We start from the raw sequence: 16,845 nt of genomic DNA, 5'->3' as shown, positions 1-16,845 counted from the left end.
ATAATGACCCCAATGTGCCTTATTCAACCTTGTTTTACTTGCATCTTTAGATCTAGGAAATCTGAGCTATCATCCCCTTCTAGGATAAGACTCACAGATGATCATTACAATGGGCCATCACACTTCTGAAATCATAAAAAAGAAATTCAGATTTCTTATTCATGGTCCTATTTGTTTAGGGTATAATTTTTTCTATAACACTGTACAATGTATTTAGTTTGCCCCTTCTTATTGATTTCATTCAAGAGCAGAGTTAGACTGAAGTTTCAATGGACTCAGACAAAGGAAGGGACCCTCCTTTACTCAAGTAAAGGGAAGAATAATTTGGTACTGGGCTATGAAGCATTTGAAATGGGCTAAAAATACAAAGAGAGAGAGGCAATGTAAATAGCCAATTAATTTTGTTTTTACATTGGCGAAAGTCGTTAAGGAAATACAGAGATCAAGAACCACTTCATGATGCAATGCTTGATTCCCTATAACTACCTGTGATTATATTTCATTTTCTTTTGAGATGAAGATTCTGCCTTTAGAGGATTAACTTCACAAATAAACCCTATAATCTAGTCCCCACGGTTACCTGATTCTCTTCCAGGAAAACAAAATAAAAGTGTAGCAACATGGATTCACTCAGAAGGAGTCTTACATTTTTACCAGTAGGTAATTCAAATATTCACTGCATTGCATTTCCAAAGTGATTTTTTTCATTTTACTTTTAAGCTCCAACTGAGAACCCCTAATAAAATAGAAAATAAGAGTCTACATGAGAAAGACACTGGGGAAGGAAGCTCATGAGGATCTGATGCTGTTACTTACTGTGTTGGACAGGTAATGTGTCTGGCACTACATGACAATGTAATAGTGTACTTTGTATTGAGAACAATTATTTGGCTTATTTTTAAAACACTACCAAATTATTCTATAAAATACAATAGATGTTGGAAATATTGGTTATTTGAAATGCACTATTTTTGCTGCTTGAGGTACATGAGAAATTTCTGGGAGGCATTGCATGAGTACTGGAGCTGAAGAATAAACAGAGTGGTCTTGAGAAATAAACAAAGGATTTGTGTTAAATGCACACACCTTTCAGAGACCAGGGGAGACGACAGCAGGAATACTTGTTTGGATGTGGGCTGGTAGAGAACATAAGCTGCATTTGTAGAAACTTAAGTGGAGTATGTGGAATGAGACTAGCAATTTGAGGGACCTACAACTAGACTTAATAAAGTCAGTTGCTTAATAAATGCAAATGCTTCTCCATTTCTCCTCTAATTTTCCTCTTTCTACAGTCGCTCTATTTACTAAGCTATATTAACTTAAGGTTGTTGGTTTTTTTCACATGGGAATAACCTCATTAACATTTCTACTATTTCCTGTAACCTTTGGAGAGGGAAATACCTACACCTCTACAAGCTTAAACAACCTATATTTGTAATACATGACTGGAATAATTCATTATACTTTGGTGAATTATACTTCGGTGACTGAGTTCATCCTGCTGGGATTAACAGACACGCTGGAGCTACAGATGATCCTCTTTTTGCTCTTCTTTGTCATTTACATCCTGACAGTTTGTGGCAATGTGGGGATGATCCTCTTGATCGGGATTGATTCCCAGCTCCACACACCCATGTATTTTTTCCTGGCTAACCTCTCCTTTGTGGACGTTTGTTATTCATCCACCATCACCCCAAAGATGCTGGTGGATTTGTTGTCAGAGAAGAAAACCATCTCCTTTGCTGGCTGCTTTCTGCAGATGTACTTCTTTATTGCCTTGGCCACGACCGAATGCATCCTCTTTGGGTTAATGGCCTACGACCGCTATGTGGCCATATGCAATCCCCTGCTTTACCCCTTGGTCATGTCCAGGACAGTCTGCCTTAAAATGGCAGCGGGGGCTTTTACAGCGGGACTGCTCAACTCCATGGTGAACACAAGTTATGTGAGCAGCCTGCCATTCTGCGCTTCCAATGTCATCCACCACTTCTTCTGTGACAGCCCTCCACTCTTCAAGCTCTCATGCTCTGACACAAGCCTGAATGAAAGCATCATTTCCACATTTGCTGGGGTGAATCTGATGGGGGTTCTGCTGGTCATCCTCACCTCCTACTCCCATGTTCTCTTCTCCATCTTTCGTATGCATTCAGGGGAGGGGAGGCACAAAGCTTTCTCCACCTGTGCCTCTCACCTGACAGCCATAATTCTCTTCTATTCCACCACCATCTATACTTACCTGAGACCTACATCCAGCTACTCCCTGGGTCAGGACAAAGTGGCCTCTGTGTTCTACACTGTGGTGATCCCCATGTTGAACCCTCTGGTCTACAGCCTCAGGAATAAGGATGTAAAGAGGGCTTTATGCAGTGTAATTACCAGGAAATGGATCTCTTCATTTCTCTGACTTTCTGGTTAATTATTTTCCTCATGTATTCTTTTTCATCATTTATGATTTCTAAGAGATTATATATATTACAAGTCAAAATGTGTTAAATTGAAAGTAGTTGTTCATTTTTAAATGTTGAATTATCTTCTGGAAAAATACTTATATTTCAAAACTATAGTTTTAATTGCCACTATAAACTCCCCAATTTTTATTTCCGTCATTCTCCCTATGCACACATATATTCCTTAAAACATAAGTGTGTTTGTGCAAAAGTGTGATTCAAGATAACTGTTGTCTGATTAGAATGTATGTTATCACTGTTCTATTTCCTTCCCTTTTCCTCAAAAATTTCTATTTGTATCACTTCCTCTCTCTCCCAGACTGACACAGGCATACAAATCCCCACACATACACCTTTGGATGCTGCAAAGAGATTACTGCATGAAGACTTCAGTGGAGGAATCTGACATATATTATTACCATAGGCTCATGGATTTCCTGCATGTAATTTCCTGCATGTAATTTTTTATTAGCAATTTCTCTCAATTGCTAATAAAAATCAATTAAAATTAATCCTAATCTTAAATTAAGCATTATTAATATGCAGGTAGACAGGCAGTTGGCTTAGTAGAACCCTGGAGGAAACTAAGCGGGGTCAGGGCTTGCTAAGGAAACAGCCACATTTACAGTTTTTGTAGGGAAAGTTTTCACAGCCTTTCCCTTAATCTTGCTGCTGAAGATAGATGTTGTGATAAACAAGTCATCTGGGATGTGGCATAGCAGAACTTATGTTTTGGTTTATCACAAAGAGGTCATTCAACTTGACCACTCATAATTCCCTCAATGGTCCATGTCGGTGACCATGGCCAAACAAATGTTCATGAAGGTATTGCTGTGTGTAGATGTGGGGGCCATGCTTTCACCCCGCAGATATATAGCAGTTACCAGGCCCCAGAGGCCTGCAGCACAATGATTGGGCTGTCTCAGAGGTTGTTCACTCCTGAGTAGCTTGCCTCCTTTTTTCTGTACCAGCTGGCTGCTCATTTTCTAGATTCTCTCTGCTTTCCCTGCCTTGTGTATTTAATGGAATCATATACAGGACCAGGAAATTTCACAAATAAAAACTAATATATTCCTTCCATTAAATGCTTTAATATCCAGCAAAACATAAATAGAAACAATGTTTGAAAGATGAACCCAGGTATTCTGAGATTTGGGATTTTAGAGATATCATTTTAAGACATGTTCTCTGCTCTCTCGTTCAGCTTTCCTATATTTAATTGACCTCATTTAAAAAGTCTACAAATATTTTCAGCTTTGGGAGCTATTATCATTAATGATGTTTCTTACTTTTTAATTCATTGAATGTAGGCTTCTAATGGAAATTTTTATTATTTCTTACATCCATTAATATTTGTAAAGATACTTTATCTTATTTTCTTGCTTGTTGTTTAATACATTTATATGAAAAATGTTCCAAATATTTTTTACTCTCTTTATCTCAAAAGAAATCTAAATTATAAAAGCATTAAGAGCCTTCTAATTTTTATATTGTGTGTGATTTTATCAGTCTATTCTTCCTTTAGAACCTGATAATATTTATTAAAACCTCCCCTATGAATGTGATATTCTTTTTGCTTCTTTGCTATACTATCTCCATTACTTTCTGGTTTTTTATATTCCCAATCTTTTATTTTACTTGAATGTTTAATGTTACTGCATTCCCCAAATATACACGTATCAATCAATATTTTGCCTTACTCAATGCTTTTTGAGTAGTTTATTTATTAAGATTAATGAAGTTGGAAATGTATGTCTTTAGGCTATGTTTTGGTCAATATGAGTTGAGGCCAAACAGAGAACAGCTCACAAAACTTGTGACAAAGCTGGAAAAGTGAGCAAACAAGCTGGAAGGAGTAAAAGAGTCAATATTCAAGAATCACAAATTCCAAATAAACAACTAAAAATAATTGTTAATAGATGCCCCGCATTTAGGCAGGGAAAAAATGTGTACAGTTTGATGCTATTGTCTCAAAATAACATTAGATTTTGGATTTTGTTTGTAAATTGTAAAGTAATATGGGCAATGTAACTTTCATTGATCTATTAAAAATGGGTGGAAAGGGCATACATATTGTAAACAATAATCAGGTAAAAGTTGGAGCCAAGATTAAGTGAAGTAATAATTCTATTTAACTTCACAGTGGTCAAATAAAATCAAAGACAGTGTGTTAATTCATAGTCAGCAAATTTCAATGGAGAGAAATAAACAATATTTTGTGTGGGAGGTAATGCCCAAGTGGTGGGGTGTAAGACAATAAAAAAGTAGTTGAATTGATGTGATAATATGTAATCTGATGTGAGGAATGTACAAAACACTTTATTAAAAATATGTAGTTTTACTGAAATATGTAGCTTTATGGAAACAATGTCAAAACTAATATTTTTATTGCAAATGTATGGAATGCATGTCAAATAGAATTGTATGGCATCAGAAAGCAGAAATGTGAATATTTGTTGCTAATTTTAGGTATAAATTACTGCCTTAGCTGAGAAATTGAGATGTATTATCTTTCAGATTCTCTTAAATTTTTGTGATTTTAATCCCGTTGAGAAAAACGGGTGCATACTTCCACACACACCCCTAAGTTGCAGAAGAGCCCTTGGTATTTCAGCCACTGTCAAAACCGATGCCTCAAGTACGGAAGGGGCGGTGAATATTGTCCAAGGAAGTCTGAGGTTTCGCCAACAGGAGATCAACCTGAAGAAGGTGCATGTCAAAGCCTCTGAGTTTCTGCACTGGGCTCCAGACCCTCAGCCTCCTGAAACTGTATGGGCATATTTAACATGTGTTGTTCAACAAACAAAAGTAACAAAATACAATTTACTAGCTAAGTGTGTGTCGAGGCTGTGCTTGACTCATTAATACACTAGGAAGAGAAACAGAAGGTTAAACAAGGAACAGGCTTAGAGAGGATGTGGAAACAGAAGGTGTATTAATAAAGCTGGAAAACATTATGAGCAGCATAAAATAGTAAATAAAGTTGAGGTTTTATGTTACAAATCATCACGCCCAAATCGTGTGTGACACAAGAGGACTGCGTATCAGAGTAGTCCGTGTGCTAGCCTTGGTAAGAGAGAGTCAAGAAAGACAAACACTTGAAGGGTGAATGACTGAGGACGGGCATGGCCGAGTGTAATGGCACAGAGCTGCCCTCCAAGGGGGGTGCCCGGTAGATGCGACCAGCACGAGCCCACAGAATGTGCCAACAGAGGCCCCAAGCAGTGACAGGAAACAAATTGTATTCTTCAATGGGCCTTCGTCAGGGATTTTTTTCTAGTGTTAAGAATTGCAAAACACACTGTTTTCCTACTTCTCAATTTTGATTTTTCTCTTTAAAAATGAATGACTGTTCCGTTTTTCTCCTGAAGATAAGGCTGATCACTTCATGTGAGACTCACATGAAGCAGCTATTTACTATCGATCTGCTCAGATGAAAATAATATAGTCAATGTGAAACACACACATAAGCACACACACAGGACCCTAAAGACACTGACATGCTCTTGAGAACCTTAATGGGTATAAAAGCCTGAGTCACTGAGAACACACTTTGTCCAAGGGGTTGTTTCCAGTATACAGCTCACAATTGCTGTACAATTCCTTCCTGGCCTGTAACCACAGCTTAAAGAGAAAATATGAAGAAAAAAAAAAACTTTGAGAAACAATTATCAAGGTTATAATAGTATCAAAATATAAGGAAATATGTTTTTGTCCTTTTATCTCTATAAAAGATTATCAAATATCATAAGTAAATAGATCTTAGAGATGTTCTTAAATTCTGTATGAAAGAGCTATCAAAAATATTGTGGGGTGATTACTTTTTAAAATATATATATCTTTATTGATTTCAGAGAGAGGAAGGGAGAGGGAGAGGGAGAGAGAGAGAGAAACATCGATGATGAGAGTCACTGATCGGCTGCCTCCTGCAGGTCCCTGACTGGGGATCAAGCCGCAACCCGGGCCTTTTCCCTGACCAGGAATCGAACCGCAATCTCCGGGGTCCTAGGTTGATGCTCTACAGCTGAGCCAGCCCAGGCCGGGCAGAGTGATTACTTTTTAATATTTTTTTAGCAATGTCACCTCTAGAGCTGCTTGTCCCCCAGGGAGATCAGACTGCCTATTGCGTATGGGGTACCGACACTGAAAGATCTCTGAACAGCCGAAGGCAGGGTGGGTGCTGCTGCGCACAATGTTTGTTTGCATTCTAAGTTCTGTGTTCAGTCAACATATGAACATCAGAATTCTACTTCCTTTTAAAATACATAACCTTAGAATTTTATATTAAACATTACATATTGGAAATCCAGTAGGAGGAAGATGAAAGACATAAGAATAGTCTTAGATGGGTCATGAAAGCGGTGAACCCCTGTGTGGCCCAGGGGGTTGCCCCAGCCATGCTGAGGCAATGGAGAGGGCTGGACTCCTAGGGTCAGCCTGACTTCTTGCGTGAGAAGCGCAAGTATGGCACAGGTGGGCCCCACGTGAAGATGAACACTTGAGCTGCACAACACTACATAGCTTTTAGAGGTATGAAATGTTAACTTAGTGGCGTTCACCTCTGCTCACTCCGCAGAGCAATGGGGAGATGCGGTAGTAACCTGCTGCATTGGAATGAAAGCCTTTCCAAGTCTTCCCAGCGGAACGCTCAAGGCAGGTCAGGAAGCTGCACTTATTCACCCTTAAAACACTTCTCATACCAGCATCTACGATGTGCCTTCAGGGCTCCTGACTCGAAATATGTCCATCAGCTATATTTTTCTAGACTGATGAATCTTAGAGGGAAGGTGGGGGTGGGCAGGGAGAGATTAACTAAAGAATTTATATGCCTAGATGCATAACCCATGGACACAGACAATAGTGTGGGGAAGGCCTGGAGTGGGGGGTGGGGTAGAAGGGAAAAAATAGGGACATCTGTAATTCTTTCAACAATAAAGATAAATTTTTTAAAATTTCTCATGAGGGCAACATTTGAACACATTTCTAGACTACATACAGTGGCACAGCAAAATTCATAAAAATACATATTTTATTATATTAAAATTAACATCATTTTCTTCAAAGAATGACATTAAAAGATAAAAAAATAAACCAGGGGGGCATATATTCTCATATATATAGGGTGGGGCAAAAGTACAATTGTTCGTATGGAAAACAATACAATAATTAATAAATAGTAATACAAGAATAAACACTGTGTTTCATGTACTCACAACTATAAACCTACTTTGGCCCCACCCTGTATTTCTGACCAAGGATTTGTCACCAGAAAGAGTACTTGCCACCCAATAATAATAAGACAACTCAGTTTTTAAAAATGAGCTAACAGACTGAATGAACACTTCATCAAAAAACATGCATATAGCCAATAAATACATAAAAATATGCACATTTTTAGTTATTAAAGAAATGAAATAAAAAATGTAATGAGATATCACAACTCACCCATTAGAATGGCAAAAATTGAAAACTCTAACAATGCCAAATGTTGGTAAGGGAGGTCAAGCAACTGTTACTCTCACACACTGATGATGGGATTGTAAAATGTTTTAACCACTCTCAATAACACTTAGGCAGTTTCTGAAAAGGTTAAACATACACCTACATGACCCAACCATTTCACTTCTAAATATTAATCTAAAAGAAATAAGAATACATGCCGCACTCTAAAACTTGCTCATGAATCTACACAGCAGCTCCGTTTATGATAGCCAAAACCTAGAAACAACCAAAATCCTATCAACAGATAAATGAATGAACAAAATAAAGCATGGAGTTCAATTCTGCAATGACAGGGCATAGATGAACCCTAAAATCCTTACACTGAGCAGACTCCAGGATAAAAGAAGACTTTCAAATTAACTACAAATGACCTATAGCTACAGAAATCTCATCAGTGGTTTCCTGGGTTTGTGGGTAGAGAGAGGATGGGTGGCATAGCTATGAGAGAAAATGTTTTGGATAATGTGAATGCTCTGCACCTTAACTTGGGCAATTCTTTCACAGGTGTATATATATGTCAAACCTTATTTTAAATCTCATTGGATGTATTTAAAGGTTGTACTTCATTTTATGTAAATTATGCCTCACTAATGTTGCTAATATAGTAATGAAAATAATAGTGACATTTTATTAGACATAAATATATCTAAAAATCAACTAAAATACATAGATATGTACCATACATAACTATTCTGTTATGTGAAGGTCATGTTAAAACTTAAATCTAAAGGTATATATGGTTTAACATGCTATAACACATTTTTAGTGACCAAAACACTGGCCTGTGGCAGAGTCTGGCTTGATGGTCTTCAAGTATATTTCCGTTTCTTTGCCCGACAATGAACAACATTCCCTAACACTCTCATATCTACATTAGCCCATGTGATTAGTTTCTACAATAGCCTATGGGTAGAAGTGATGTGTCTATTATGTGTTGAAGCTCTTAAGAGTGTGTTTGTTTCCTTATTTTTTGTCTGTCTTTAATTCTCAGCTCTCTGAATGCTGAAAATCTAATATGGAACTGCAAAGAGGAGTGACCTAGGAAACAGTGGGATTCTTAGATGAAAGAAACCAGTTTCTTAATCACTGACCACAAAATTGTACTGTGATTTGAGAGTAAGATGTGTCTTTATTTTGTTAAGTCGCTGACATAACTGGGGAATTGTTCCAGGTTTTAGATATTGTTTTCAGGTGATGATGATATTTAATTTTAAAAAAACAACCAATTCTTCATCTTAATAATAGAATAGAGATTAGGTCAGTCTACCCTAACAGGGGATGGACATTCAATTTGTCCCAGCTTGTAAGTGACTGTCAAACTTATTTGAGGCAAATCATGATTGCAATTCTCATTTGTAGAAAAAAATGAAGGAAGCCTGACAGAAATACCAAATCAGTCATAATAAAGAGTGCAGAGAGCCAATGTAGCAAAGAGAAGCAGAGTTACTATGCAAAATGGAATGCCATTTTAGAAATATCGTTGTCAGATAGTCAAAAAACCCCAAAATAGAAAGAAACTGATGTAATTACAAGTAGAAGTGGATATTGGGACTCTTAAATGAGGTCAAGTTTTATCTCCATACTTGCTGGAAGTAGCTGAAATCAGAAAAGGATTTTGATAGAAGAGTTTCTCTTTTTCTGTCTTAAATGTTCTTGCTTAAAATGCTTATTTTTGAGTGGCTTACATTTTTTTATTGCACTTTACTTTATGGTGCTTCCCAGATATTGAATTTTTATTTCTATTTCTTATTTTTTAATTCAGTTTATTGGGGTGACATTGGTTAATGATTATATAGGTTTTAAGTGTACAATTCTACGCCACATCACCTGTATATTGCATTATGTGCTCACCACCCATAGTCAGATCTTCTTCCATAACCATATATTTGACCCCCTTTAATCCTTACTACCCCCCCTTCCCTCTGTGACCATCATGCTGTTTATTGTCTGTGCCTATGAGTGGCTTACATTTTGAATCAGCTAAACATCTTCCCTTTGTTCATAACATGAATAAAACCATTGAGAATTTTGTCAGCATACATGGCATGCTCTAATTTCCATAAAAGTTAATCTAGGGACAGGGCATTCTACTTCTGAAAAGGGATCTAACCCCCCAGTGTACTGGAGAGACAAAGTGTGCCATGTCCATGTGATAACACATGGGACACATTTACTAAAAGTGTGGATGCTCGAGATCTGGATGAATTATGGAAATATAAGGAAGGAAGGCAAACCCACACCAATTATTAAGGTTCTGAAATATAATATATAGAGTTTTTTAAAGGGGGACATCTGTAATACTTTCAACAATAAAGATAAATTTTTTAAAAATAATAAATAAAGTTAGTAGACATGGAAAAAAAGAAAATAAAACTAGATAATGAAGTGCTATTTCTTCTATCCCTTCATGGGCAGCTTTATGCTGAGAAGGGGCTGAAGAGAAGGACAGGTCATCTACAGAGAAAGCGGTTTCAAATAACAAGCCCAGATGATTGCCAAACAGAAGCAGTCATGTAGAAATCAAACTGATACATGGGGAAAGGTGTCCCCCAGGGAGAGCATGGCTACTTCCTATTTAAGAGCAGCCAGTGTTGAAGCCGGCAAGGATACTGTAGATTTAGTGACTTTCCGACACGAAAGAACTTAAAAAGCTTACAGGCCAAAAAACACCTACATTCACAAAGACAGCTTCCTGCAAATCCAGAAAGGTAAGCTGTAATTGTGATGTTAGCCTATTTTAGTTAAAGATAGTTCTAAATTGCAGGATCAATGTACAAAGAATAAAATAGGAAAGCATGAAATTCCGAGATCTTTATCTGAACCTTAACTTTCTTAATTATAAAGTAAAATAAAACTAGATATAGGAGAAATAGCACTAATGATGATTTTTATAATAAAATAGTTCACTTAAGGTAATTTTGAAAACTAGTACTGATGAAAATAGGGAAATGTGAGAGAATATTTGTCTTCTCAGTTTTATTTATCAAACTATAAAGGCAAAAACAACTGATGGGGCCAGAACATAGAGACAGGTGTGGTAGATTTGATGAGCTAGGAAGACATAATAATGGTGTTATAAAGTTACAGACCAAATATTAATAAAGTGTAAAAGAAATTGTCAGTCAGTGTTGACTGGCTGAGAGTGGATGCCTTTAATATGAAGTAAAGCAAAACTCTGTGTGCATGTGTGTGTATGTGTTTAGTCTCATTCATATGTGCCAACCATTTACATGCCCAGAGTAAATAATAAGTGGGATTAATCAAAGTTACACTTTATTAGGCAAAATTATGAAGGGAAAATAGAGGAAGAGAATAGTATTTGGTTACAGTTGTGAATGGATGAGCCATATTTCTTGATTGAGTTAAAGGTTTATTGATATTTAGCATACACTGCATACACTGTCTAGGAGGTGTTAATAGGAAATGTTATTTAACAGGACGATAGAATTAATGTTTTTTTTATATTTAGCATAAGTGACAGGAGTGGTACATAAAGTAGAACATTAATATTGAATATATTTATTCCCTGACATAAAAAGGATTGTTTTAAGAGAATTGATTCTCGTTAAAATGTAGTTGGGAGGACTTAAATTCATTTTGAACAAGAATTACTCAAAACAGTAAAAGTTTGAAATTGAAAGAAGATGGAGTAGGTCAACCACTGTTGAGTAAAGATGGTGAACCCAGACAAAAACAGCAGAAAAAGCCTGTGTCATAATTCCATTCTTAATAGGGATGCAGCAAGTAGATAGTATTCTTGCACAATAAGATCCCAATAAAATGCACACTTCTCATTTTCTCTGATATCATTCCATTCAAGAATAAAAATAAATTAGGATTTTATTTTCTTGGGTCGATTTTAACTGAACATCAGTTCATTTCTGAAGTTTCAAATCTCATTTCCTAGAAATAGAGCAAGGTAATGATGACAATAATTTTAAAAATCATAGAAATACTTTCATGCAGTTAATCCAGTTGACAGAAGAGGAAAGTGTGGTTCAAGAAGATCAATGAATTAACCATCTCGAATTTACCATATTTGCAGATGGAGAACAAATTAAAAACAGAAAAATCAAATATCACTACAATGATGGAATTTGTTCTCTTGGGGTTTTCTGACATTCCCAATATCCAATGGATTCTTTTTGGGATATTTTTAGTCATCTATCTGACTATCCTCATGTGCAATAGCATTATAATACTGATAACTAAAAATGACCCTACTCTCCAGACCCCCATGTATTTTTTTCTCAGCAATTTTTCCTTTCTAGAAATCTGTTATGTAACAGTCACTATCCCAAGAATGCTCATGGACCTTGTGACCCAGAAAGGAAACATTTCTTTACTAGCTTGTGCTACACAAATGTGTTTTGTCCTTATGTTCGGAGGCTCGGAGTGTCTCCTCCTGGCAGTGATGGCCTATGACCGTTACGTGGCCATCTGTAACCCTCTGCACTACCCTCTAGTCATGAACCACAAGGTCTGTGTCCAGCTGGTGACTGCCTCCTGGGTCAGTGGAGTTCCAGTCGTAATTGGGCAAACATGCCAGATTTTCTCTCTGCCCTTTTGTGGGTCTAACACAATTAATCATTTCTTCTGCGACATTCCCCCAGTACTCAAGCTAGCTTGTGGGGACACATCTGTGAATGAGATAGCGGTCTATGTGGTTGCGGTGATATTTATCATGGTCCCATTTCTGCTGATTGTTGTCTCCTATGGCAAAGTTATTTCCAGCATTCTGAAATTGTCATCAGCCAGAGGGAGGGCTAAAGCCTTCTCCACCTGCTCATCTCACCTGATCGTTGTTGTCTTATTTTATGGAACGGCTACGATCACTTATTTACAACCCAAACCAAATCAATCTGAAGGAATCGGGAAACTGATCTCCCTTTTCTACACCGTTTTGATCCCAGTGTTGAATCCCATTATATATACTCTGAGGAACAAAGACATCATGGTGGCACTGAAAAAACTACTGAAGTATGACAATGACTCAAAGACTTGAAATTACACAAAGGATTTACTTCTGTTTGTCACATAAATACAACAGGAAAAAAATCTAATTTTGTTCCTATATTGTTGCTTTTGCAGAAATATTTGCACTTTTTTTTTTTTTGAGAGTATTACAGATGTCCCCCATTTTCCACCCCCCCCATTTTTAAATAATGGTCATTAATAATCATCATAGCAACTTCACATTATGTTAAGGGGCCTTCGTTTCATAGGATTAGGCAAAGGGCTTCTGTGTAATCAGAGCACAAATTATCTCAATTGCAACAATCTAACCTGAAGATTCATCTTTCCTCTCACTATGTACTAGTGAGTTAAGAGACTGCCTGAGCAAGACAATGATAGTTGACCAAGTGTGTTATATAACCAGGAATTAGAGTCCTATTCTGTGATATATTTTCTTTAACCTTCCCATTCCTTCAGATATATTTACTGACCTCCTCTGTGCTATGATTGGATTTGGCCAATGAGAAAAACCAGCAGCAGCCCAGATGGTGGAAGCAGGGAAATCATTGTTTTCTTTGCATTTAACCTTGTTTCTATCTCCTGTCGCTGTCCATGGTGCTTTAAGATTACAAATCCTACAGACTGAGGAATCTCAGAGGGAAGGCAGGGGTGGGGGAGTGGGTGGGGAGAGATTAATCAAAGAACTTATACGCATAAATGCATATCCCGTGGAAACAGACAATAGCATGGGGAAGGCCTGGGGGTGGAGCAGGTGCAGGGTGGAGGGATTCGATGGGGAGGGAAAAAAGGGGGGATAACTGTAATACTTTCAACAATAAAGATAAATTTTTCTTTTAAAAGACTACAAATCCTAAGGGTGTCCCCTCCTCTATTATCCCAGCATTCACTGTTCTCTGATAACATCATCCCCTCCACTTGTAGCTTCAGGTATTGCTTTAACAGTATCTATTTAGTATTAGAAGTATCTTAAATTTTTACTCTAAACTATGCATATCAATGTGTATTGGGTTGAATGAAGACCCCTTTAAATATATGTCCATCTGGAACCTGCAAATGTGGCCTTATTTGAAAACGGGGGGAGGGGAAGGAGACCTTTGCAAATGTCCTAAGTTAAGGAAATGAGATCATCTTGGCTTAAGGTGGACACTAAATCCCATGACCAGTGTCCTTATGAGGCAGAAAGGCACAGAAAGTTTAGAAAACAGAACAGAGACACAGAGAAGAACATCATGAGAAGACGGAGGCAGAGACTGGAGTGATGTCGCCAATAACCATACAGCCAAGAAGGTCAAGAGCCACCAAAAGCTGGAAGAAGCAAGGAATGGTCCACCCTTAAAGACTCCAGAGGGAGCGAGACCCTGTGACACTGTGGTTTTGGACTCTGAATTCTGGACCTGTGAGAGACCTAAGTTTTGTTGTTTTAAGCTACTCAAATTGTGGTAATTTGTTACAGTAGATCAAAGAAAGTAATACACCACATAAATAGTCTTTTCAGCCCAGCCGGGCATGGCTCAGTGGTTGAGCATCGACCTATGATCCAGGAGATCACAGTTAGATCCCCAGCAGGGGGTGTGCAGGAGGCAGCCGATCAATGGCTCTCTCATCATTGATGTTTCTCTCTCTCTCTCTCCCTCTCCTTTCCTCTCTCTGAAATCAATAAAGACATATTTTTTTTAAAAGAGTATTTTCATTAAAATGCTTTTGTGTGAATCATGTGGAATGATTTCTGTGTCTTTTTCAGGCAATAATTGGGGGGGGGGGGCATCTTTTGAAAGTAAAATCAAAGTACTTATCCTTTTATTTGAAAAAATTGTATCAAAGTAACCTCAACTGGTAGAAATAATATTTGCCCAAGAATGAGTATTACATGTGTTTGTTCAAGAATGTTTGTTAAAGGTCTTTTTATACACCACAAAAGCAACCTGGAAGCAAAGGGAAGGCTCTCTCAGCTGGAACAGATCAACACACTGGAAAACACCTGCACCAGCAACACTGCAGAGCCTGTCAAACTATGGTTCAGAGGCGCTTCCCTGCGGACATCCCAAGCTTCCCTGACATGTGGGAAAGAATGTAAATGTATGTACGGCATAACTCTGTTTTTTTAAAACCAAGAAGGATAGCAGTCCTAACTGCACGTAGCACTTTGCGAATGCACCTCAGTGGTGGGTGTGTCTTCATATCTGCAAGATCTGGGGGGTGCGGATGAGAAGGGAACGTTGCCTCCCTCACAGTGGGAGAATTTCAAACAATCTCTGATTTAGCTATCATGCTTTTATTAGAGCTTGGACTTGTTACAAAGAAATTGTAACCTGTAAAGCACACAGAAAAATAAATTTTTTCTTTTTTTAACTGAGGTATAATTGACATATAATATTATATCTGTTTCAGGTGTACAAGATGAGTTGATGTTGGTATATATTGTGAAATTATTGCCACAGTAAGCCTCTCATATATAGTTATAAAAAAGTATTTTCTTATGATGAGGATGATAAAAATGGACCTAGTTAAAAATAAATGACCGTCAGTGAACACTGAATTTTGAGAAATGAAACAATCCTCAAACCAAAAAGGAAAGAGAACACTGTCAACAAGTATTGAATCAATGAAGGGGTCTCAGAATTGACAAATCAGAGATCATTAGCAATATAAAATTAGACAAATAATGACAAATATGAGTGTTTGGTCTTTGACAAATCAAAAAGAAACAAATAAAATGTGCATGGTTATCAGAGATCACAGTAGTGCTAGATTCATAAATTGGGCATATGTCCCTTTTTCAGTACCAAAAATACATATATGTAAATGTTTTCATGTACTTGCTGACAAAAATAATTTAAACAAATTCAAAAGTAATGAAGTAAAAAAAAAAAAAGCAAAAATGTAAACACACAATACACTAAAAATGTTGAAAATTAAAGCACTTACTAAATAAGGCATATATGAAATAAATTAAAATAAGTAAAATCTATTCAAACTTAATGACAATTAAATAGACAAGTAGTTAAAATTTTTAAGATTTCACCATATCAACCCAATTAGGAAAATATTTTCCCTGGATATGCCAAGTAATTAATTGAACAAATATTTCCTATCCATAAAATGTTATTATTAAACCTGCCCTAGAGCAGCTCACAGAGGCAGCTTCCAGTCACGTGAGCAGCCAGGACTCCACACGTGCAAAGGTTTCTTGCATGTATATGACAAAGCACATGTACTTAAAATGTTCTACAAAGCAGAAAGAAAAGAAAAAAAGCAGCTATAACTAAATCTGGAAAAGAAAGTGTGAATTACTTTATGTCCATCTGATTTTTGCATTGATTTTTTATTTTTTATTTTAGGACTCCGTAGAACTCTGCAGATCAAGATTCAACATATCACCATGTAAAAAAGATGGATTTAAGCTCAAAATTTGCACTCGAATCAAAGCTGAAAATTTGGCTTTCTCACCTTCATTATGATACAGGAAATTGAAGACAGAACTGACACTAAAACACTTTGGAGATCATTGAACCCTAAATAAGTACAGCATGTTTGTGTTAATAATTAATCAGGTAAATAACTGGAACTTATTTGAACCAAATCCCTTTTATTAAGAAAAATGCCGGCTTTTCTTTATTTATATATGCTTCTATGACTCACTATAGAAAAAGAATATGCTGCATTAAAGAAGATTAAGTCTATGATTTTTTTTCCCCTAAAACATATTTTCTAGAAGTGACTTTCTTATTAAGAATGGTAGAATTAAAATAGTATAAAAATATGGGATTTCTCATTTCTTTGTCATCTTTTTTTCCCTTTGTACTTTTATTTGCTTTAAAACACATACTTTTTTTTTTCCTTTTCCTTTCTAACCTCTATTTTCCAAACCACCTTATCATTTTTTGTGGGGTTGGTATCTGTCAACTTTAAAAATAAAAAG

At 36.8% G+C, this 16,845-nt stretch overlaps 2 protein-coding genes across 2 annotated transcripts; both read left to right on the top strand.

Moving 5' to 3' along the window:
- The first annotated feature begins 1,441 nt into the window (after positions 1–1,441).
- On the top strand, positions 1,442–2,404 carry LOC107530254 (olfactory receptor 5F1-like). Its single transcript, XM_016203943.2, has one exon. The coding sequence runs from the start codon at positions 1,442–1,444 to the stop codon at positions 2,402–2,404; it is 963 nt and encodes a 320-aa protein (XP_016059429.2).
- A 9,572-nt stretch (positions 2,405–11,976) lies between these two features.
- Positions 11,977–12,954, top strand: LOC107530255 (olfactory receptor 10AG1-like). Its single transcript, XM_016203944.2, has one exon. The coding sequence runs from the start codon at positions 11,995–11,997 to the stop codon at positions 12,952–12,954; it is 960 nt and encodes a 319-aa protein (XP_016059430.2). The 5' UTR covers positions 11,977–11,994.
- Positions 12,955–16,845: the final 3,891 nt, after the last annotated feature.

The sequence above is a fragment of the Miniopterus natalensis genome, chromosome 11 (assembly GCF_054644295.1).
Source record: "Miniopterus natalensis isolate mMinNat1 chromosome 11, mMinNat1.hap1, whole genome shotgun sequence".
NCBI classification, from domain to species: Eukaryota; Metazoa; Chordata; class Mammalia; order Chiroptera; family Miniopteridae; genus Miniopterus; species Miniopterus natalensis.
The sequence above is the reverse complement of the archived record's forward strand: the minus strand, read 5'-3'. Positions and strand labels throughout refer to the sequence as shown.

Excerpts from the sequence above, each read along its gene's own strand:
- LOC107530254 (XM_016203943.2), top strand. The coding sequence starts at position 1,442 with ATGACTGGAATAATTCATTATACTTTGGTGAATTATACTTCGGTGACT.
- LOC107530255 (XM_016203944.2), top strand. The coding sequence starts at position 11,995 with ATGGAGAACAAATTAAAAACAGAAAAATCAAATATCACTACAATGATG.